The 22,207-nt window shown below is 43.8% G+C and overlaps 1 protein-coding gene across 5 annotated transcripts in view; it reads right to left on the bottom strand.

The window, feature by feature from the left end:
- LOC117359206 (serine/threonine-protein phosphatase 2A regulatory subunit B'' subunit beta-like) overlaps positions 1–18,380 on the bottom strand; it is a 261,026-nt gene extending 242,646 nt beyond the window's left edge. Inside the window, exons 1-3 of one of the 5 annotated variants that reach the window (XM_033941552.1) lie at positions 18,184–18,380; positions 5,207–5,341; positions 3,155–3,558 (exon numbers count right to left, since the gene is read on the bottom strand). In XM_033941552.1, coding sequence (XP_033797443.1) covers positions 3,155–3,496 — 342 coding nt within the window. In that variant the 5' untranslated portion in view covers positions 3,497–3,558; positions 5,207–5,341; positions 18,184–18,380. Of the gene's footprint in view, positions 1–3,154; positions 3,559–5,119; positions 5,142–5,206; positions 5,347–18,183 lie in introns of those variants that run through there. The other 4 variants (XM_033941551.1, XM_033941553.1, XM_033941554.1 and 1 more) reach the window with 4 other exon arrangements.
- Between the last annotated feature and the right edge of the window lie 3,827 nt (positions 18,381–22,207).

The following is a 22,207-nucleotide window of genomic DNA, read 5'->3' as shown; positions in this document are numbered from 1 at the left end:
AACTGCTATCGTGGTTTAGTAAAAAGGGAGGGGGTATATTTGTCTATTTTTGTATGGTTGTTACTGAGGTGACAGTGCATAGAGTCATCTGCTTTGACCTCTTTGAAAAACCCTGGAATAGGAATGATAATTAACATTTTCTATGCGTACAGTGTGCCTTGTGTTTTTTTAAAATTTTATTGTTGGTAGATCATTTTGACTTGGTCATTTTAAAAGTAGCTCACAAGCCCAAAAAGTGCAGGCACCCCTGCTCTAGAACATCGCTCCTTAATTTTATCAAGTGGTGCAGTGAGGGGCCAACACTTTACATCTTATCACCTCATTCTTTCTTTTTTTCTCCTCATGTACAGCACAGTTCTTTATTCTAAGCAGCTCTGGCACTAACAGTACTACGGGTGCCTTATGCTACTTTCACTACCACTTGCAGTCAGGTTCAGCATTTTATCATGGTTTTGGTTTTTATTTAGTTTTTCACCAGTATTTTCATTTATTTATTAAAGCAGCTTTTTTTAACAGCCCAATGCCCCTCCCCTATCAGTGTGCATTCAATCCACTGTCAACATTTTTTGGCGCCTCTTTCAACAGATCAAATATCATAGCCCCACTGTCGCGTGTTCACATTTATTCTGCGTACGAGTTTATCTCATCAGTGCAGAGACCTTTTTGTTAAGTCTATTTTACTCTCCCTTTTTTACTTTCCTGAGTGCTGTGGTTTTATTCTTTGGTTTTAATAGAAGCTCATTTGATCAATAATTTAGATCTTTCCCAGGTTTCACTTTTCATGTACCCGGTCTTTTCTGGTTTCCTTTCTATAGTCTGCTTTTCGTCTGGAGTCTTTTGAGTTTAGAATTACATTTTATGACATATTTTTGTGGTTATAATTGTATGACATGTCTAAATCGGTCAAGTTATCCATTCTTTTTATTATTTTTTGTCCCCTCGTACAGTGGCAGACCGCCCCGGGTGCCAGCCTTAGGGGGGTACACAGCCGGCTGGATCCAGAACCTTCCAAGCTGCTCTAAATGGCACCTGCACCTCAGATGACTGCATTTGCCGCCTCTGCCTCCGGAAGACGTAAGTGACGTCGGAAGGGGTGGACTGGCAGCTGCAGTCATTGCGGAACCTTGCCACAATTCCCTGCATCTGCCGGCCCACCCCCTCCAACATCACTTACATCTTCCAGAGGCAGTGGCAACAGAAGCAGTCATCATGGGACCTTGCTGGTTTGGAGGGAGAGAGGAGCATAGAAGGGTGGTAGAGGGAGAAAAAGGGGGTCAGGGTGGTATGGAATGGTGGTGGAGGGAAAGAAAGGGGGCAGATGCTGATGGAATTGGTGTGCAGGGAAAGGAGAGAGAGACATAAGGGGGAAGGATACTGGATGGAATTGGGTTGGAGGGAAAGAAAGGGGGCAGATGCTGATGGAAATGGGGGGAAGGGAGAGGAGAGAGTGAAATGCCAGACCATGGGCATGTGGGAGAGAGAAGGGAAGAACAGGAGAGAGATGCCAGACCATTGGACGAGGGAAGGGAAGAAGATGATGGATGCCAGAATAATAGGGGTGAAGGGAGAGATGGAAGGGGAATACAAGGAGAGAAGATGCCATATAGAAGGGGCAGAGAGAGGGTAGACAGTGGATGAAAGGAAGAGAGTGACAAGACTATCAGGAAAGCAGAAACCAGAGAAGACAATGTAGAAAAAAATTCTATTTATTTTTTTGCTTTAGGGGAGATGCATCACTGTTTCTGTGGTGTTGCATTGTATACAGAGTCCAGCTTCTTGATGGTTCAATTTAACCTTTGTCTACGTTTTTCTATTTTATCCCCCCTTTTACAAAACTGTAGAGCGCTTTTTTAGCACCGGCCATGGTGGTAATTGCTCAGACTTCTATGAGAGTCTGAGCTGTTACCACCATGGCTAAAAACCACATTATAGTTTTGTAAAAGGGAGAGGGGTTAGTTTGTGATTACATATTCCATACTAGGCGAAGGTGTTTTCTGTGTTCTGTGTATTCGAAAGACATGATTTTCAGTTAGGATTGATTGTGTAGGATTGATCTGTACTAGAATGACTTGTTTAGTTTTACAATGGGTGTATTGATGTTGTACTGCTCACTGCAGTATGTAAGATGCTGCCTTTTCCTAGGTACACTCTTGTGTGATGTGTGGATTGTTACTAAAAATCGTGTTTTTCATACAGATGGTGGGGTATAAAAAAATGATGGGCCTCGGGTGTCACATATGCTAGGTACACCACTGCCTTCATAGTTTATATCTAATCCACAAGCCTGCTTTTAGGACCTACAGGGTATGTATTCCTCTGATTCATGACAATTTCACTTCTCATGTTATCTTATCCATTCTTTTTATTATACAACTGCCCAGATAAGCATCAGTCTTTGATGTGATTGGATCTTGAAAACTAACGGCAACAGTGTTCTCCCCAGAAATTTTTTCCAGCCATGAAAACTATTTGCTGCATTTAGTGTGCCACAAAAAACATTTGCTCCGTTTAGTGTGCCGGAGTTAAAAAAGTTTGAGAGACGCTGCTCTATACCATTTGAAAGAGGGCAAATATCTAATTATTCACTTCTAGAATTGGATACTTCTTAAATTTAATAAAAAATTATGGAACAAGTGTCAAACCTTAAGAAAGGCTTCCATGTTGAGCATTGGAAAATAACTAATAATAATTAACTAATACAAATAGTACACATTTAGGGCTCCTTTTACTAAGCTGCGCTAGCAGTTTTACCACACGCTTAGCTCGTGCAGAATTGCCGCACGTGCTAGACGCTAATGCCAGCATTGAGCTGGCGTTAGTTCTAGCCGTGTAGCGCGGCAATTCTGCACGCACTAAAAACGCTATTGCAGCTTAGTAAAAGGAACCCTTAATTTTCCCCACCACCAAATTTCCCCATCCCGCCCCACCCGGCTACTTTTTCATGCCACCCAGCTGGAAAAAATTTCTGGGGAGAACACTGTATGCTACAGCACTGCATTCAAATTTCATACATATTTCTTTAGAGATAGAACAGTGAGATGGAAATATGGCACTGGTTATCAAGGGGCAATGGTGTGAGGAGAGCAGGCATCCTCCAGTGTATTTCACTGGAAATCAGCTAGTAAAAATATTTTGCAAAGTTTTTGGTTCTTACCATTTTAACCCCTGTAGATTTGCGCACTCTAGCATTAGGTCCAATTCTTGGGCTACTTAACGGACTCAAAGGAAGATTAGAGGTTAGCTGGGATGAAGGACTGCAAGGAGTCAAAGGTGACACAGGTAAGTTATCCACGCTCTGGCTTGCATACAAAGTGGGTTTGTTCACAGCAAGAGATTCCTTGTCATCATAATCCCCAATACTTATTTTTTCTCCATTCTTTATCCTTCTCAGATAATCCTTAAGCAACAACTGTGTTGGAGTCTCACTTAACCAACAGAGAAAGAGTTCATCTACTTTCATTTTTAACACAGGTTGGAGAACTTTCCCAGCTGGCATCTTCCGCTGAATTTATTCTATAATGAAACTCACACCTCTTGGTTCCATGCAATAAAAGCTGCCTGTTTAAAAATAGAAAAGCATTAGTACTATCATTAATACATGCTATATATAGCAATAGTGAATTTTCAACTAAGCTACTTCTTTCATGGTTTTACATAAACTGTGTATTACAGCCAAGCACTAAAACTCGGTACTCAGCATTTTAAGTGTAAAGAAATATTTTGCATCCAATGTTGTAGCCAAATATTATGCAAATGGAGTGTATATAGAAATATGCGCCGATAAGAGCACGCCAGAATCATGCACACATGGGAACACACTAGCAGCAGAATCAGTGTTTACATCCAGAAAAGTTGTATCAGGGAATGAAACCAATACAGATCATACATTCAGTTGCTTTTGCATGAAAGGGTAAACTGCAGATGGGGGTAATAGGAAGAAACTGTGGTCCAACATCAGTTTCTTAATAACTGGATGGATGTTTGCCTTACTCAAGGCCATGGGTACATAACAAAATTAAATGAGTTCTTTGTTAGTTTCATATTAAGAGGAAAGCTCAAGTAAAATCAACTTAATCCAACTAGTGGAACAAGGGTCTAATGCATGTACCGTATTTTCACGCAAATAACATGCGCATTATACACGATTTTTACAAACCGAGCATAACCTTGCGCGTTATACGCGTGAGCGCATTGTATAAATTTTTTTTTACATCGTTCCCCCCCCCCGACGTCCGATTCACCCTGCAGGACCGCTCGCACCCCCACAACGGTAGGAGCTTCTACATGATGGGGGGGGGGGTCGGGAGGCTGTGGGGGTGCGAGCGGTCCTTCGGGGTGGGGGTGCGAGTGCGTGCGAGCGGTCCTTCAGGGTGGGGGTGCGAGTGGTCCTGCGGGGGGGGGGGTGAATCGGACGTCGGGGGGGCATCAGGCTTTCAGGGTGGGGACAGGACTTCAAGGGGGAGAGGAGAGTCGGGGCGGCCAAAAGGAGAGTCGGGGTGGCCAGAGGAGAGTCGGGGCGGGCGAAAGGAGAGTCGGGCGGCGACGGGAGAGTCGGGGCGGCATGCGCAGTATACAGGTGTGCGCGGTATATAAAAATTTATTTACATAAATTACAGTTTCCCGCGCGCTATACCCATGTGCGCGTTTTATACGGGTGCGTGGTATATGAGTGAAAATACGGTAATTATTTAAAATTTATAAAATCAAATCATCCTTCATATGTGGCACAGTGGTTAGAGCTACAGCCTCAGCACTCTGAGGTTGTGGATTCAAAATCCACACTGCTCCTTGTGACTAGTAATCCCCCATTGTATCAGGTACATTAGATAAAGTGTGATCCCAATGGGATAGATAGGGAAAATGATTGACTACCTGAGGCTAAAAGTGGTATACAAATAAATACATTTTCCTGGGACTATTTTGCAATGAACATTAGGAATACAAAATCTTTCAATTGCAATGATAGATTATGAACCATTTCAATACAATAGACCCCAGTCACCTGCAAATCCAAGGAGAATACAATACTGTTTACAATTTACAGGAATAATGGCTCTACGAAATGCTGACTAGTAATATTCCATCAGCGCTAAATTGTTAGGGAAGAGTAGGTTCTTACTTAGATAATCTTTCTAGTAGAAAGGTATACGAGTCTTGAAACAATGGGTTATTCTTTACTCGTGAGTTTGTAGAAGGCATCATCTACCTTTTTCTCTCAGCTTTGCCTCCTACATCTCTGGGCTCTGCCCCAGCTCCTCCATTCGTATCAAAGCAGTGGACAATTCCTACACGAGGAGAGATAAGGAGGCGGAATACGGGGTACTTCCCAACCATGCCATTTCTGTTCTGCAACAAAGTCAAAAGCAACAAAATCGGTACCAATATGTATAATCATAACTCAAAACAAGATAGAAATGAACAAGCCACTTACCTGAGTACTAATCCTTATGTAGCTCTCAAGTCTCTTGTTTTTCTCATTGAAACAGAGATAAATCTGCATTCTTTGGATCTGTTTGCTAACAGACACCAACATGTGGAAACAAGTACATCTTTGAGCCAGCAATCAGGCTAATTGAAATCTGACAGGGTGAGCCTTCAAGATTTGTATGTCTTTCTACTAGAAAAAAGATGATCGAGGTAAGAACCTAATCTTCCCTTCTAGGGATGTACCAAAGCAGTCTTCTGAGTCTAGGGCAGGGCAGATGAGCCTGCTGTGAGCACCGAGAACCCAAAAGTGGCATTCTTTCGTGTCGACACCTCCACTCTGTAAAACTTCAAGAGAGTATGAAGGGAGACCATATACCTGCCCCACACCCAATAAACACTGAAGAAATAGCTGTATTAATCCACCTGGGTCTAGAAGCCTTTAGAGGCTATCTTTCTAAGGTGGCTAGGGCTCGTTAGCACAAAAAGATCCGAAAAGAAAAAACATTCTTCACCTCTAGGTAATGGAGAAAAACTCTCCTAACATCCAGCAATGCAAAAACCTTTTGGATTTTTATTTTTTTTAACCCACGGAAAGGAGCGCAGGTAGTTGGACTTCTTGATTTATGTGGAAGGCAGAAGGAACGGGCCATGTGGACAGAGACCCTTGCCTCCATAGACCTGAAGAAAAGCTCTCTGCACAACAGTCTAGTTCCAAAACCCTTCTTGATGAAATGAGAGCTACTAGAAAAACTGCCTTAACAGTAAGATCCAGAGACACCTCTCACAAAAGCTCATACGGAGTCTTACTGAGGGCCTGTAAAACCAAGTTAAGATCCCACTTCAGGAACAGCTGTCACAGAGGAGAATGCAGCTGCAAAATTTTCAAAAATTTGACAACTGGAAAAAAGGCCAAAGAAACCTTTCTACTCAAGCCCTAAAACATGAGATAGTCTTGCCACTTATCCTTTGAGGGAGCCAATGACCAAATCCCTCTCGAGATCATCCTGGAGAAATGCTGGGACCATCAACATCTGAGCCTTCACCAGCTCTACATTCTCCTTAGCACACAGCGCTGAACAGCATAGGTTGTGACAGTCACTGGTTTCTTCGATCTAAGGAGTGTAGCACAACCACCTTCAAATAGCTCTTCCAAGCTAAGGTTTAGGCTTTAAACGGTGAAGAAATTTTTAAAATAAATATATAAATAAGACCGCATGCTCAAGAGGCTTGCCATAAACCCAAAGCATTCCGGATCCTCCAGAGAAACTAGACCCTGCAAGAGCAGAGTCAGAAACAGTGGCAGTTTGAGACACTTGTTCTTCTGTAGATGAACCAGATCCTTGTACCACGGCCAAAACCACCACTCTAGAGCAACAAGGATTACCTACCCCGTATGGTTCGCTATTCTTCGAATGACCCAGCCACTATGGGCCACGAGGGGAAAACGTACAACAGCCCCTTCTCTGACAAAGGTTGTACTAGAGTGTCTATGCTGACTCTTCTGGGTTTGAATCTTTGGCTGAAGAATCAAAGAGACTTTTTTGTTCACTGCCGATGCCATTAAACTGAATGCCGGATATCCACATCGATGCACAATGCTGTTGAAAGCCTTCAGACAGGAACTACTCCCCTGGACCTAGGGTCTGCCAGCTGAGATAGTGGCCTAACATTGCCCACTCCTAATTCATACACTGTTGATAAGAGCTTGCAGGTGGACTTCTGCCCAGAGAAACAATAAATGGGCCTCCAGTTTCAACAGAGTATTCTTGGTGCCTCCCTGTCTATCGATGTAGGGGACACCAGCACATCTTCTTTACCTTTCCCTGAGAGCTGAACATAGCCACCTGGACTCTCAGAGAGTTCAAGGCCAGCCCCTACTCTACTGCAGAAAACTCAGATCATCAGGAACTTGAACCCTCCAGAGCCTGCAGGACCTGCTGTAGAAAACTCAGATAATCAGGAACCTGAGCCTGCCAGAGAGATAAAGACTGTTCTCCACACCAGGATACAAACACCCACCAGACAGGGATGTAGAGAACTTCCTGGAGCAAAGCAGAGGAAAACCTGAGCTTCTCTGTCACATCTCAATGGCCACAATGTAAGCCAAGAGAGATCTAGATATTCTATCTCTACTGGCCCATGCCAGAGGAGACCCCCAACCCTTGGACAGCAGAGGTAGGTACTCCACCAGCAGAAACCAGAGATCTGTATGCCAGGGTCTGCAAGGCCAATCAGATACCACCAGCAAGTCCAGGTGAGGATGACTCACAATCCTGAGCAACAAGCAGCCAATAAGAGACCATGGAGGGAAGGAGTAGAACAGTTCCACCAGGACATCCATCCCCCAAGAGGCCAAATCCATCTGGTGACTGAAAAGGCACTCCACCTTCACATTGGCTCTGGATGTCATCAAGTCGAACTGAGGGGGTCCACAAATCAATTCAATTCATAGAAACATTACAGCATATAAAGGCTAAAATAATGAGCTGGAAGGCCTAAAACCCTAGCTTTCATTCTCTCGGATGCAGGAGAGAGCAATTGAGAAAGTCTGCCTGCACACTGCCATAGCCGACAATATGGACCACTGAGAGAGCTTGTGGATGTGTCTCTGCCCACTGACAGATTTGCTGCCTCCAGGACCCCAACCAGACTCCTGGCTACACCCTGCTTGTTGATATATGCCACTCCCGTGGCTTTTCCCTTATAAGAGCAACTGGAACTTCTGCCAGATGGACCTTCTAGGTCTCCAGTTGATGGACCAGAACATCACCTGGCATGACTAGGTGCTCCGTGCCACATGCCCAGGGCATGAGCAGGAGAGAACATTGAAGTCTTGAGAAACCAGCACCCACCAGGACAACTGTAGAGGGTACATGTGAGTTCTCATCCAAGGCACCACTTCCAGACTCACAGCCATTGAGCCCAGAAGCTGCAAACAGCCAGAGACCATGGGCTAAAAAGTTCACACAACTGGTGCCTCTGCACCTGCAGCTTCCCCACTCACTCCTCTGGAAGAAAAACATTTCCCGGCTTGTGTCAAAGCAGACTCCCAGGTACTCCAGAACCCAAGATGGAGTGAGGTGGCTCTTGGATCAATTCACAACCCAGCCCAGGGACTCTTGAGAGAGATGACCTGAGTGGGTGGCCTGATTGGCCTCTGCTATTGAATCTGCTTGAATCTAGATACAGGTGAATCCAAGCCCCCTCGCATTGAAGATGTACAACTACCACCACCATCACTTTAAGGCAAGGTCCGAAATTGAAAATGCTACCCCAATACACAGAAGCAAAGATATCTCCTGTGAAGGACCTCCAGGGACACCATCATGACCCCCTCTCTCCAACATCACACACACACACAGACATCCAGGGTGGACAGAAATGAAAAAAGCCTGTCACATGACTATGAATTTGTCCTCCCAGTTTCAGTGAATTGAGAGAGAAGATTTTAACTGCCAATGTGCCTGTCAGGCACACTGTTAGAGAAACGTATCCATTTGAGCTGAAGAGGGAAAGGGAATAGCCTATGTAAAATGCTCAGCGAGAGAAAAGACAGATTGAATGAATCCATATTTACACACTAAAAAAATAATAATCCATTTTCCTGATCAGCTGCTGGCACTGAAGGCTGTGCAGCATTTTCCAGCCAGCATACCCTACCACATAACAAATTTATGCAGGCCTGTCTGACTACCCCAGTCTTTCTCAACCCAGGGCTCCAGAATCTCTGCTGACCCTGGCTCTCTGGGTACGCCTAAAGGTACTTAGGGCTAGATTCACTTACCTGCTTTGTGTGCCCAATCCGTGGCCGATCTGTACAGGCCCAACCAATCCACAAAAGAAAAAAAATTCAAAAGAGGGCAATCGGAGGAATGCCCCCTTTCAACCGCACGGATCGTTAGTGTGCAATCCCGATGCATGCGCAGACCATCTAAGAGCCGCAACTTTTTTTTTTAAACTTTTACTAGCCCAGCAAACCCGTGGTTTTAACCACGGGTTCGCACTGTGGGGAAGGGCAAGAGAGTAGGGACAGCAGGAGAGATTCAGGGCAGGCAGGCAGATCAGGGCTGAGACAGGGCAGCAGGGCAGAGAGCAGGGCGGCAGAAGGCAGGGCAGTCGGAAAGGACCTCAGCAACTGGTCCTCAGCAGTCACTTATTTTGGATCGGCCAGTCCAGTCGGTGTTGCTCTTTTTATTTTAGTGAATCACTTCCTGTCTGCATTTGAATGCTGTTCCCCCTCATTTGCATATGCAGATCGGAGGATGATCGGGACACAGGTTAGTGAATCGGATCGGAGGGAAATTGGGTCGCAAAGGGCTCAGTACACAATCAGTTTGCTTAGTGAATCTAGCCCTTATTCCTTTACCATAGCATTAGCCCCTGACAAAGAGCATAAAGCTAGCCAGGCCAAATGATTTTTGTATATGTGCTGCCAAAGCAAGCACTTTTGGAATGCCTGGGAGCTGCAAATGGAGCACCTGGGGGGAGTACACCCAAACAGAGTGAACAGGCAAGATGTGTGGGGGAGTACGGACCTGCACCCCTTGGGCAAGGCCCCACAGAACCAAGCCAAAGTCTCACACAGTGGTACTAAGAAAAAGGATGGGGGGATGCAAAGCCAAGCTCTGAGCTCAACCATGTATGGTCATGAGACTGTGACCTGTGCTTGGCTGTTAAGCTTGACCATTCGGTATGGCTCAACCAGCAGAGTGGGGAACTAAGCCAGGGACAGGAGTGCCATCAGCACAACCTACACCTGCTGGAGGTAGAGAAAAATACTGGATGGTTCCAGGGAACTCCTTAGTTTATGTTGGTAATGTCACTGGCAGAATTCAGTTTTCTCTAACCTCTACCTGCTGGTAGAAAGAGATAACACCCATTGGTTCAGAACAGTGGAGCTAAGAAATGGGAATACACAAGTATGCTCTATTAGGTCCAGAGAGGCAAGAAACTTTCTGGGTTGTAATGCTGCAGTCACTGAGCACAGGGTTGCCATGCAAAAACGCCTGATGTTCAGAAACTTGTTGACCTGCTGAGGTCAAGAACTGGACAGAATGAGCCTCCCATTTTTGGACCCACAAAGTAGATGGCATACCAGCCCTAGCTAGCCCCACTCGAGTAAGGGCACCAAAATCACTCCCAGGTCCTGCGAGGAGTGGAGTGTGGCCAGAACGGCTTCCCTTTTACATAAGACATTGCACAGGCATTCCTGAAAAAAAATCTACAATTGGGGAGACAAACTAATTTGTAACCTATCAAAATAAATGTCCAATCTTGACTCACTCTCTGTAAAAGTGGATTAGCCTTTCCCCAAGCAGAACAGGTGCATGGGCCAGCAACCCAACACTGGAAGAGAAAGGAGGCTGAAGAAGATTTGGGCAACCTGAACTAGGAGCATTTATCGGAGCAAAAGTCTGCCTATGATGATAGCTGGACCTCTAAAAAGACTGACCAAGTCAGTACCTCAAGAGTCATTCAGGCAAGACCAAGCCTCAGCAGTCTTGAAGGGGCCTTTAGGCCTTTTCTCTGGTAAGCGTTGCATTTTGGAATCCCTCGAGTCCTTGACCAACTATCCTCTCCCACCTTGTAGTATGTCAACACAAAGTTTTGGATTCCTTTGCACCATGCAGCTTTCAGTGAATGTATACTACGTAGTACAGAACTCTCATGCTGGTCATGCAAGACTTCAGACCCAATGACCAGCACAAAAGTTCCTGTATGATGTGGCTTAAACTCACTAAGGGACCCAACAGAGAGGAAAGCAGAACTTAATTTTTAGTCACCATGGTACCCTGAATTTGTTGAATCATGTTATAAGAGGTAAAATAACCACACACCATAAGACAGCAAAACAAGGAAGTGTTGAAAACAAAAGTGAACACCTTAACCCTAAAGACTCCAGTTAAACTTAATGATAAAGAAATCAGGAAAACAGAACTCATACAATATTCAATGAGGCATAAAAACCTATTGCAGGAAAAAGTACAAACAATCCCTTTCCAAGGTTTTCTGAGCATTCTAATGAAGGAGTATTGCAAAACACTGGGCCCACAACTGAATAAAACCTGTACATATTTCAACAACACTAAAGTTTTTTGTTGTTGTTGTTGAAGGTAGAGAAAGAATGGCTTTCATGGAAGACAGCTACAGAGCTCTCGAATAATGAGGGCCTTCTCCTTGAATAACCTTAAAAGACCAACATAATTATTTTGACTTAGAGTAACTAACAACAAAGATCTCTTAAAATCAAAGGTGGTTTTTTTTCACAGCATCTATATTCTGCAATACAGGCAGCCATCTTGTGAATGAGGTAGAGATTACCGATTAAGAATTTTGGAAAACCTAAATAGTATTATGGTAGGAGGTAGCTTGCATAACTGTTTTTGAGTCAGCAATCTAAAGGAAATAGTCCAGACTTCTGACCAATTCTAATGTGAAATAAAATGACGGAAAAAAACAAGAAAAGAATACCAACAATATCAGTGTATGTCTTTAAGGTAGTTGCATCTCCAACACACCAGAGCAGTCTCTGGATACACAGTGTTGAGGATGGTTTTATAGATTTGAAACAAAGACACATTGTTTTCTCATCAATTACTTAACAAACATTACAAAAGAAGCCATCTGACCCATTTTCTATTTTGTTGGGCTCTAATTAGTCACATGGTCTGCCCTCCTAGTACAAGCCTATTTATTTATTTAGCCCTGCCTTCCAAAAGAGCCCAGAACTCTTTTCATAACCACTACTTTCAGTTCTTTGAGCACTAATTTCTTTCAAATTATATCAATGTCTTCAGTTTTACTCTGCGCAATATTTTAGCCCTCAATATACTTTCAATCCATTCAGTCAACAATCTTGATATGAATTTTCATTGTTAAATTTGGAATCCAAATGACTCCTTGATTCTGCACTTTAGCCTTAAAGGAGAGAATAATTTTACCTAGCTACAGCAAGCCTAAATGATCAGGAACTACATTGCAACTGATCCTAAGTGTCTCTGTTTTCTTAAAATTGAAAGCAAGGTTGATTCCCTATCCTGTTATTGACTTCATTCAGTCAAAGTAAAGCCTGTCCAGAAATAGTTGCACATTGTCAGCATAAATTCTATATTTAACCCAAAAGAATTCAGCAGCTCTTCATTATGTTGCAAACATACCAAACAGCTGGGGAAAAGCTGACCTATGGGAAACCTCTAAAGTAAGCAGCTTCCAAGCATAACTGCTGTTCCTATTCTAATCTGTTAGATCACTGGTTCTCAAACCTGTCCTGGGGGGGGACCCCCAGTCAGTCAGGTTTTCAGGATATACTTAATCAATATGCATGAGCCAGATTTGCATGTCTCTCGCCTCCATTATATGCAAATCTCGCTCATGCATATTCATTAGGGATATCTTAAAAACCCAACTGGCTAAAAAGAGGATGGTTTGATTATGTACAGGCCATTACCAAGGATAAACATTCTAATGCCCAGAACTTTGAAGCAGTGGTGCAAAACAAAACACTCAAAAGCCAATAAAATATCTAGAAAGACCAGTATAAATGATTGAGTATGATCTATGCCAGGGGTGCCCACACTTTTTTGGCTTGCGGGCTACTTTTAAAATGACCAAGTCAAAATGATCTACCAACAATAAAATTTTTAAAAACACAAAGCATACTGTATGCAGAGAAAATGTAAATTATCATTTGTATTCGGGTTTTTTTTTTTCATTGATCAAGGCAGTTGACACTAAAATATGCAATGTCACCTTCACAGCTCCCGACGCTCATAGGCTCCCTGCGCTAAAAACCACTATCGAGGTTTAGTAAAAGGGGGCCATAGTGCAAAATATAGACAGCAAATATAAATTCTCAAAATAGACACATTTTGATCACTAAATTGAAAATAAAATCATTTTTCCTACCTTTTTGTTTGGTGATTTCATGAGTCTCCGGTTGCACTTCCTTCTTCTGTAAATCCAATATTTCTTTCTTTCTGCCCCCTCCCCTTTTCTGTCTTTCTTTCTCCTCCTGCCTGCCTGATTTTCTTTCTCTCTCCCCCTGCCCCCCTCTTTATTTCTATCTTTCTTTCTCTCTTCCCCTGTCTGTCTTTCTTTCTCTCTCCCCCTGCCTACCTGTCTTTCTTTCTCTCTCTCTCCTCCTGCCACCACACCGATTTCTCCCTGCTTCCCTGAGCCAGGCCTGGCGCGTACAAACGCCGGGCCATCAAAGCCTTCACCTCTGACATCAATTCAGTCATCAGAGAGGAAGTTCCAGGCCAGCCAGGCAGTGATTGGCTGGCCCAGAACTTCCTCTCCGACATCAGAATTGACGTCAGAATTGACGTCGGAGGTGAAGTCTTGTGGGTTCGGCGTTTGTACATGCCTGGCCTGGTTCGGGGAGGCAGGAAGAACAAGATCGCAAAGACAACGTGATCGACTCGCGTTGCCTTTGCGATCTACTGGTCGATCGTGATCGACCATTTGGGCACCCCTGATCTATGCTTTGCCCTCTGTGGAAGCCAGTTTAGATAGAAAGAGTCCTCTGAAAATGCCTTACAAAGATAGGAAAGATATTTTAAAAGGACCGTTTAAATTATGCCCCACAGAAAAAGATTATAGATAGACAATAATTTATTCAGGCCCAGATGCACTAAAGCCAGCAAACGTCACTAAACCTGTTTTGACAGCTTTAGCGTCAATCGCATTTGCCAACCCGATACACATAAAGGCTCACCAAGTGTTTTTCCCCTCAATCGCCCATTTTCCAATACGGCCATGCAAATTAATCAAACGACTGATGCACTAACATCGCTTGGCTATGCACAAAAAAAAAAAAAAGGAACAGTTTTAGTAAACTGAAAAACCAACAGATCTGCCTGTTTTTTGTTGTGTTGGTTTTTTTTTTGGGGGGGGGTCCTTTTTTATGGCAAAGATATTTTGTGTGTGTTACACATGCAAAATAATATCTGTCCCATTTTTTTTTTAATGAAAAAAAGCCTCCTCCCCACCGATGACAGCCCTCCCCGATGACCCCCAACGAACACGGCAGCAGGAATCACCCCTCCCACCTGCACTAGCGAAAATCAGCAGGAGATGCCCATTCCCTCCTGCCATGCTGTCCCGTCCCCCCCCCCACATATGCAAGAAAAAAATGGCAGGAGGGATGTCCTCTCCCTCCTGCCACCTAAGACCCACCCCCAAGTCAGGTGCCCCTCCAAACATCCCCTACCTTACTCCCTTACCCTTCCTGCCCCCCCCAAAAAAAAAATGGCAAGAGGGATGTCTACTTCCTCCTTCCACTGGAGACCCCCCAAAACCCCCTCAACACCCCCCAGAACTCACTCCCTATACCTTTCAAGGAAGTTAGGAACAGATAGGGATGCTCAGTCCTTCCTACTCCAAGGCCCACCTGTCCAAAATGGCAGCCCTTCTCCTCCTTGGTGCATCATGTGATGCATGGGGATGGGGCCTATGGGCCTGATTGGCTCAGATGTTAAAGGCCTCTTCCCTTGAGTGTGAGTGTCACACACAGTATCTGTGCCCAATTTAAAAAAAGGGGGTTCCTGCCCTGTACAGATGAGTAGCAGGAGGCTGCTTTCTGCGCATGTGTGAGTCGTTCTCACAGTGATCAATTGGACGGGAGAGTCGGGGATTACGATTAGCTTCCGCACAAATCATTTGAATGCAAACTTTTTATTACATCAATATCTATTTTTGAATTGGCCAAAAATCAGATCAAAGCAGACCCACACGATCTTACCGATCCTCTTTAGTGCATCTAGCCCGAAGTCAGTAACTGCTTTTTTTTTTTTCACAAACAGGTTAACAACCACTGCTCTTTGAAAATGAGCAGGGAAGCATATCATCCTTCTTCAAGGAAGTATTAAACAAGAAAGTTTTCATAATCACAAGGGTGGGCAAACCTACTACACATTGGCAATAATTCATCACAAGAGTATAATTAGCTGAAAGTATCGCAGGGAGGGATAAGGAAAAAAAAAAAAAAAGAAGGACTCATGCAGCATGTCAATTGTTGAGGTAATAAAATTACACAAAAAATTGCCATGTCTTTATAATCAATTGCAGAGCAAATACCTTCTGCAAAGTCTTTGTTAACAAACAGTTCCTCCACTACCATAAAAAGTTCATGGGATTGTATTAAAATTGAAATCCGATCTTTTAGGTTCAATAAGGCTTTGTGGCCGGCTTGTGTTCCTATAAGTATATAAAAGTAAACAATATGATGCATATGTCTCTGTTTAATTATCTTTTCAATAAGGCAGGATTGTTTGGGGGGATTTTTTTAAATAATTAAACCTTGTGAAGGGAAACAATTACATCAAAAGTTTTTCTCACTGGTGTATAATCCCAAGAAAACAAGGTTAGACACAGCAATTAAAAAAAAAAAAGGCAAGCTCCCAGGAATGCAGAAGTTAAAGTAGTGTTCACAGGCCTTGTGAGTATACCTAGAGGCCTTGAGCCCAACTAAGAAACTTGCTTACAATAACAAGTTCTACTAAGAAGAACCATGCTGGCTCCTATACAGAAGAATTCTAAACTGCACTCAAATAAAGTAGGCTAAGGGCTAGATTCACAAAGCCTACCTTTGCTGGGCGATCTGTGGCCGAGTCTTCTTGGGCGATCAACTCAGCAAGCTTCCTCATGCAAATTAATGCAATCGGAGGCACGTCCCACAGTCATTGAACGGATCGCTGCAGAGCGATCAGGACACATACGTGGGCCATTTTATTTTCTTGTAGATGGTCTGCGCCATGCGTTGCCTCTCAGCACAAGCGTGGAAGGGGGAGGGAGAGGGGGGATCGAGGAGGCTAAATCCAAGGCAAAAGGGAAGAAGATAGGCCAAGGCAACTTGGATGCAAGGCTGGGCCAGCAAAGAGCAGACCCATGCAGATGCCCTAGCCAGAACATGAAACCAGCCCCGACTCTCCTGCTCTCTGCTGCTTTTCCCTGCAGTGTGAGCCAGTAGTTTTAAAGCAGGGCTGCACTGCAGGGAAGGGTGGCAGAGAGGAGAGTCAGGGCGGCACTTTTCCCCACAGAGAAGCAGGCTTGCTGCTTAAACACACGAGGCAGGCAGGGCGGCAGAGAGTAGAGTTTTTTTATGGGCTGCAGGGCTGGTATTTCAGTGTGGGAGAGAGCAGGAAAGGAGTGAGCGACTGGTCTTCATCAGTCCCTTGGTTTCGGATCAGCCAGCCCAGTCGGTGTGCCTGAAAAATGTTGGCGAATCGCTGTCTTCCTAGATTTTGCATGCCATTTCCCTCATTAGCATGCGCGGATCGGATTGGATGCAGACAGGATTGGCCAGAAGGTTAGTGAATCAGGTCGGGGTCGCAAACCGATTGGTACACAATCGATTTGCTTAGTGAATCTAACCCTAACTATGGGTATTATCATTAGACTAAATACCTGAACAAATGGGGGAGGGGGGGACTAGAAATAAGCCACCCTCCATTTTTCTGCAAAGGACATCACTTTGGGACTAGTTAGAAAATGCTTTAATGCAGTCAATGTTCTAATTGGCTGGTGTGATACCAAGTTAAGATTGTTTTGATTTAATAATAATAATAGCAGCTTTATTTATATCCCATCATACCTTTCAGTTCAAGACGGTTTACAACAAGAGAGGAATGTAGCAAAGTTACATCAAGAGCATAATGTACGATAACATAATTATATATATCAGAAGGCAGGAGCATGCAAGTAGATATAGAGGAAATAGTTTGAAGAAGTTTAAAACGAATTTGTCAAATAAATGGGTTTTCAGTGATCTTCTGAATGATTGGTATGATGATGAGTTATAAGGAGCAAAACACTTAAGAGTTTTGTTCCAGATTCCTGCTTGGAAGGAAAGTGTCTTGGCTGAGGAATCTTTTGAATGGGAATCCTTTGGGATTTGGAAACACGAATAATAGTGTTCTGAGCGAGAGGATGATAGTTTTTACTTAACTAAATGCATTTGACCAGCTTTCAGGCGCTAAACTCCTTTCCTAAGATCCAATAAATGAGCAGGTAAAGATAGAAAATTATTAAATATACAAATGAATCAAAGCTTACATCATAATGTGTGTGGGGTAAGGAGGGGGAGAGAAGAAAGAAAGGTTAGTGGAGTGATAAGGTGAGAGAGAGGGAAGCAGATCAATGCTTACTTACTATAATAGGTTATATTTAATTTAAATTGTCTAGTTGTTTTAATTTTACAATTGTATCTTGGATTGGATAGTTCTTTCTCTCTTGGTATGCTGAGCATAAAGGTCATTTTATTGGTGGCCTGGTCTCTTAGTATTCTTCCATTAAGCCGTTTCCTAATGTTTGTAGATTTGCTACAAGTTAAGGATAAGAGTTAGTGAGCTGATTTTTCATCCCAGGACGCTAATAGTGAAGCCTACGCGTGCTGATTACTAAGACAATACAATAACTATTTAGTTTTGTTCACCTGTTATACTACTGTCAATACTAAACCAAAGAACAGTCAAGTAAACAAAAATCCTTGTAAAGAAATGACAACCTGTAACAAAAAAATACTACAGTACATAAAAACAAAGTGGCAAAATATTGATTTTTTTTTACAATATTTTAGTACATTAATAATATAAAGTATCCCAATTGTCCTAAAATTGCTATAACTATCCGTGCTGCCGATTAATATAAGTGCAAAATATCCACGTGAATAACAAAATGCAAATCATAGCGTGCACAGGCGTGGGATAGGACCACTTTCCGTTGCACTGACCGAAAAGCTGAGAAACCGATACCTACACTCTTTCGCCTGGGTTTATGAGACACGCTAAATGAGCGCGAAGATACGCAGACGCGTAGTCAAGGGAGCGTGTTTCCTGTTTTTTAAAAAACCTAGCTGTCGTCGCTACCAAACAAGGGCCCTATGGGACGACTACTTAAAACCTCTTCGGCTGTCTCTCTGTGTATTTCAAGCCTCGTTCTGGAGCTCCAATAACGTCTCTCGTTGTGGTCTAAGCCTCGTTCTAAGAGTCCAATAGCTTCTTTCCTTATTTTATTTCCCAAACCTTATTCTGGGTCTCCCATAATAGCTCCCTGGGCCTCGTTTTAGTACAGTACTGTACTGTACAGTACTGTACAGTTTTGTTTCTGGTAGATGATGGATTCTGCTTGACAACGTGAGGCCTGCAGCTAGCTGCCGAGAAACGGAGCGTGAAGCGCGAGAATAAATGTGTAAAACGAAACTAGAATGTAACTGACTGAGCCGTTGCATGTTGCTCTGCCCTGAACCCTCTAACCCCAGTATCTTTCGTGTTCTTCCATATTCACGATTGGGAAGCAGGCGGATCTTGTAAGGCCTTCTCACCTCAGTCAGGAGAAAGGTGCTGGTTGAGGTCACTGTATTTATTTTTCCCGGGGCGGGAATGTTGTTTATAATACAGAGATTCGCCTTTAAATACGCTTACAAATATTTGGGCGCAGATGAAAACGGTTTCGGCGTTTGGTCTGAAGTAATGTATTTTATTTTCATATGACAAGATGAGGCTTAACACAATTGTTACGTAATATTTCAAAACTGTGGAGGTCTTATAATTGATGCGTTTCTGCTGGAGGATGCTGAAAGACCTAGGGCTAGATACACTAAGCCCACCGATCATGTCCCGACCACTTAGTAACCCCGATCCGATTCACTAACTTCTGTGCCGATCATCCTCTGATCCGCGCATGCAAATGAGGGGAAACGGCATGCAAAGTAGGAAGGATGCGATTCACTCCAGGGGTGGACAATTTCGGTCCTCAAGAGCAGGAGCCAGGTCAGGTTTTCAGGATGTCCACAATGAATATGTATGAGATGAATTTGCATGCATTGCCTCCTTGAGATGCAAATCTATCTCATGCATATTTATTATGGATATCCTGAAAACCTGACGTGGCTCTGGCTCTCGAGAACTGGAATTGCCTAGGCTGGGCAGGCCAATCTGAAAACAAGCGGCTGGTGAGTCGCTTGTGCATAAACCACAGGTGTCAAAGTCGGTCCTCGAGGGCCAGAATCCAGTCGGGTTTTCAGGATTTCCCCAATGAATTTGCATGAGATCTATTTGCATGCACTGCTTTCAATGCATATTCATTGGGGAAATCCAGAAAACCCGACTGGATTCCGGCCCTCGAGGAGGGACTTTGACACCCCTGGCATAAACCCTGCTCAGACCACCTGCTCTCTGCCCAGACTCTCCTGTTCCTGCTAGTTTCAGAAGACGTGCGGGCTGAGGCAAAAATTCAGAAGCTGTGTGGGCTGCTGCCTCAGCGAGCCTCTGTCCTAGAGCGTCTTTAAAGAAGTGCCTTTTATTTGAATGGAGCTACTGCCCCGTCATCAGGGGCTCCTAGGAGGAGGAGGAAGAGGGATCCCTGGTGTCGAGGTGGCGAAGGGTAATAGGCTGCTGCCGCCGGGGATCGCCATTCCCACAGGCTTGCACTGCAGGGAAGGGCAGCAGCGAGCAGGAGAGTCAGGGGCCAGTAAAAAAAAAAGTTTAAACAAAAAAAACCAGACAGCAGAAGCATTCGCAAAGTAGATGGTCTGCGCATGCATCGGGATCGCTACCCAGTGATCCATATCATCAGATGGAGGTGTGCCTCTGATCGCCCCCATTTACATGCAGAGGGTTGGAGAATCAGTCGGCCTGCCTTAGATTTCCCACGGATCAGGTAAGATTGGTGGGCTTAGTGAATTTAGACCCTTATTCTTAAATGGTTACATGCTAGCAGAAGTAGAATTCTTAACCTGATCACAGGGTACTTTGGCATTCAGGTAGATCAATTATTTAACTGTTATTTCTTCTTTTTTTTCTATTTCACTTCTTATAACTGCCTTCTGTTATGTCCCTTCCAGATTCAAGCCTAGATTCTTTAAAAAAGCGCATTAAAAATCAACGGGATGCTATTCCAGCCGTTCAGGTAGCGAATTCAAAAAAAGAAAGTCATTCTCCAAAAAATGCTCATGTAAATGAGGTTGGCAGAGAGTAGCGAAGATTCACTAAATTTACATGTGCCCATCACTGGTGATAGCAATGGACATGTGCAGAAAAAATCACAAAAAAAACCCCCAGAACACAACAACAGCGGAAGAGATGGCTCTCCCAGTGCCAAGTGAACCCAAGTGCCCATTCTCTCCCGCTGCATCACAAAAACCCCTGTCTCTGACCTAGGGGTTGTGGCAGGGATGGGGACTGAGTTCGCGAGGACATAGCAGGGACGGGGACAAGTTCACGTGGACGGTGGAATGGTGATAAATTTTTTTCCCCATGTCATTCTCTAATGTGGACCATTATTTATACGCACAATACTTCACCACTGCTACAGACATTTTTATATTGTATTCAGTGGCATAGCCAGATGGCTAATTTGGAGACGGGGGCTTGTTACTAGGTTTATTATGATAGCATTGTGCTTATTTGAATCAGTTTTTCTGTACAAGGTTTGCTTGGTTTCTCTTTACTTGAAATTTCATACATTTAAAAAAAACAAAATTAAAAATTCTTGTCAGGTGGGGGTGATGCTGGGTAGAGCTGCGCTACATAAGAGAATTGCTTAGCGGACAACTTGAGTCGTCTCCTGCAACCTCATGAATGGACTCTCCATTCCTCGCCTCTTCATCACATTTTTTCACAGTGGGGAACGCCACAGATAGACCTCTTTGCAGCTCCCCACAACTACAAACTGCCTCAGTTATGCTCCAGGATATACTCTCCTCACCGCCTCGAGGCAGATGCTTTTCTTCTGGAATGGACGAATCTTTTCCTCTACACATTTCCTCCATTCCCTCTCATTCTCAAGATTCTGGTCAAGTTGAGGAACGATCATGCCACCATGATTCTAATCGCTCCTCGATGGCTGAGGCACACCTGGTACTCCCTTCTACTTCAACTCAGCAGTAGGGAGCCATACCTTCTACCAGTTTTTCCTTCTCTGCTTACACAGAATCAGGGATCTCTGCTTCATCCCAACCTACAGTCTCTACACCTGACAGCTCGGTTCCTCTCAACATAACTCCTCTTCAGTTTTCTCAATCTATACGCGACGTTTTAGAAGCTTCTAGAAAGCTTACAACTAGACAATGCTATCACCAAAAATGGACTAGATTTTCTACATGGTGTTTTTCTCATCATAAGGAGCCTCCTCCTTATCTTCTGTTTTGGACTATTTTTTGCACTTATCCAATTCTGGCCTCAAGTCTACATCTATAAGAGTCCATCTCGGTGCAATTGCGGCTTTTCATCAGCCTATTGAGGGGAAACCGCTTTCTGCTCATCCGGTGGTTTCCAGATTCATGAAAGGACTTTTCAATGTCAAACCTCCTCTCAAACCATCTCCTGTGGTTTGGGACTTCAATGTTGTCATTTCTCAACTCATGAAGCCTCCATTTGAACCAATTGATAAGGCTCATCTGAAGAATCTCACTTGGAAAGTGGTGTTTCTCATTGCCCTCACTTCTGCTCGACGAGTCAGTGAGCTGCAAGCTTTAGTTACTGACCCTCCTTTCACTGTGTTCCATCATGATAAGGTGGTTCTTCATACTCATCCGAAATTCCTGCCTAAAGTGGTCTCAGAATTTCATCTCAACCAATCCATTGTACTTCCAGTGTTTTTTTCCAAAGCCTCATTCTCACCCTGGAGAATCAGCTCTTCATACTCTGGACTGTAAACGTGCTTTGGCCTTCTACTTAGAATGCACCAAACCACACAGAACTGCTCCTCAACTTTTTTGTCTCCTTCGATCCAAACAAGTTGGGACATCCTATCTCTAAGCGTACCATCTCCAACTGGATGG

This window comes from Geotrypetes seraphini, chromosome 4, assembly GCF_902459505.1.
Source record: "Geotrypetes seraphini chromosome 4, aGeoSer1.1, whole genome shotgun sequence".
NCBI classification, from domain to species: domain Eukaryota; kingdom Metazoa; phylum Chordata; class Amphibia; order Gymnophiona; family Dermophiidae; genus Geotrypetes; species Geotrypetes seraphini.
This window is presented reverse-complemented; position numbering and strand designations above follow the sequence as displayed.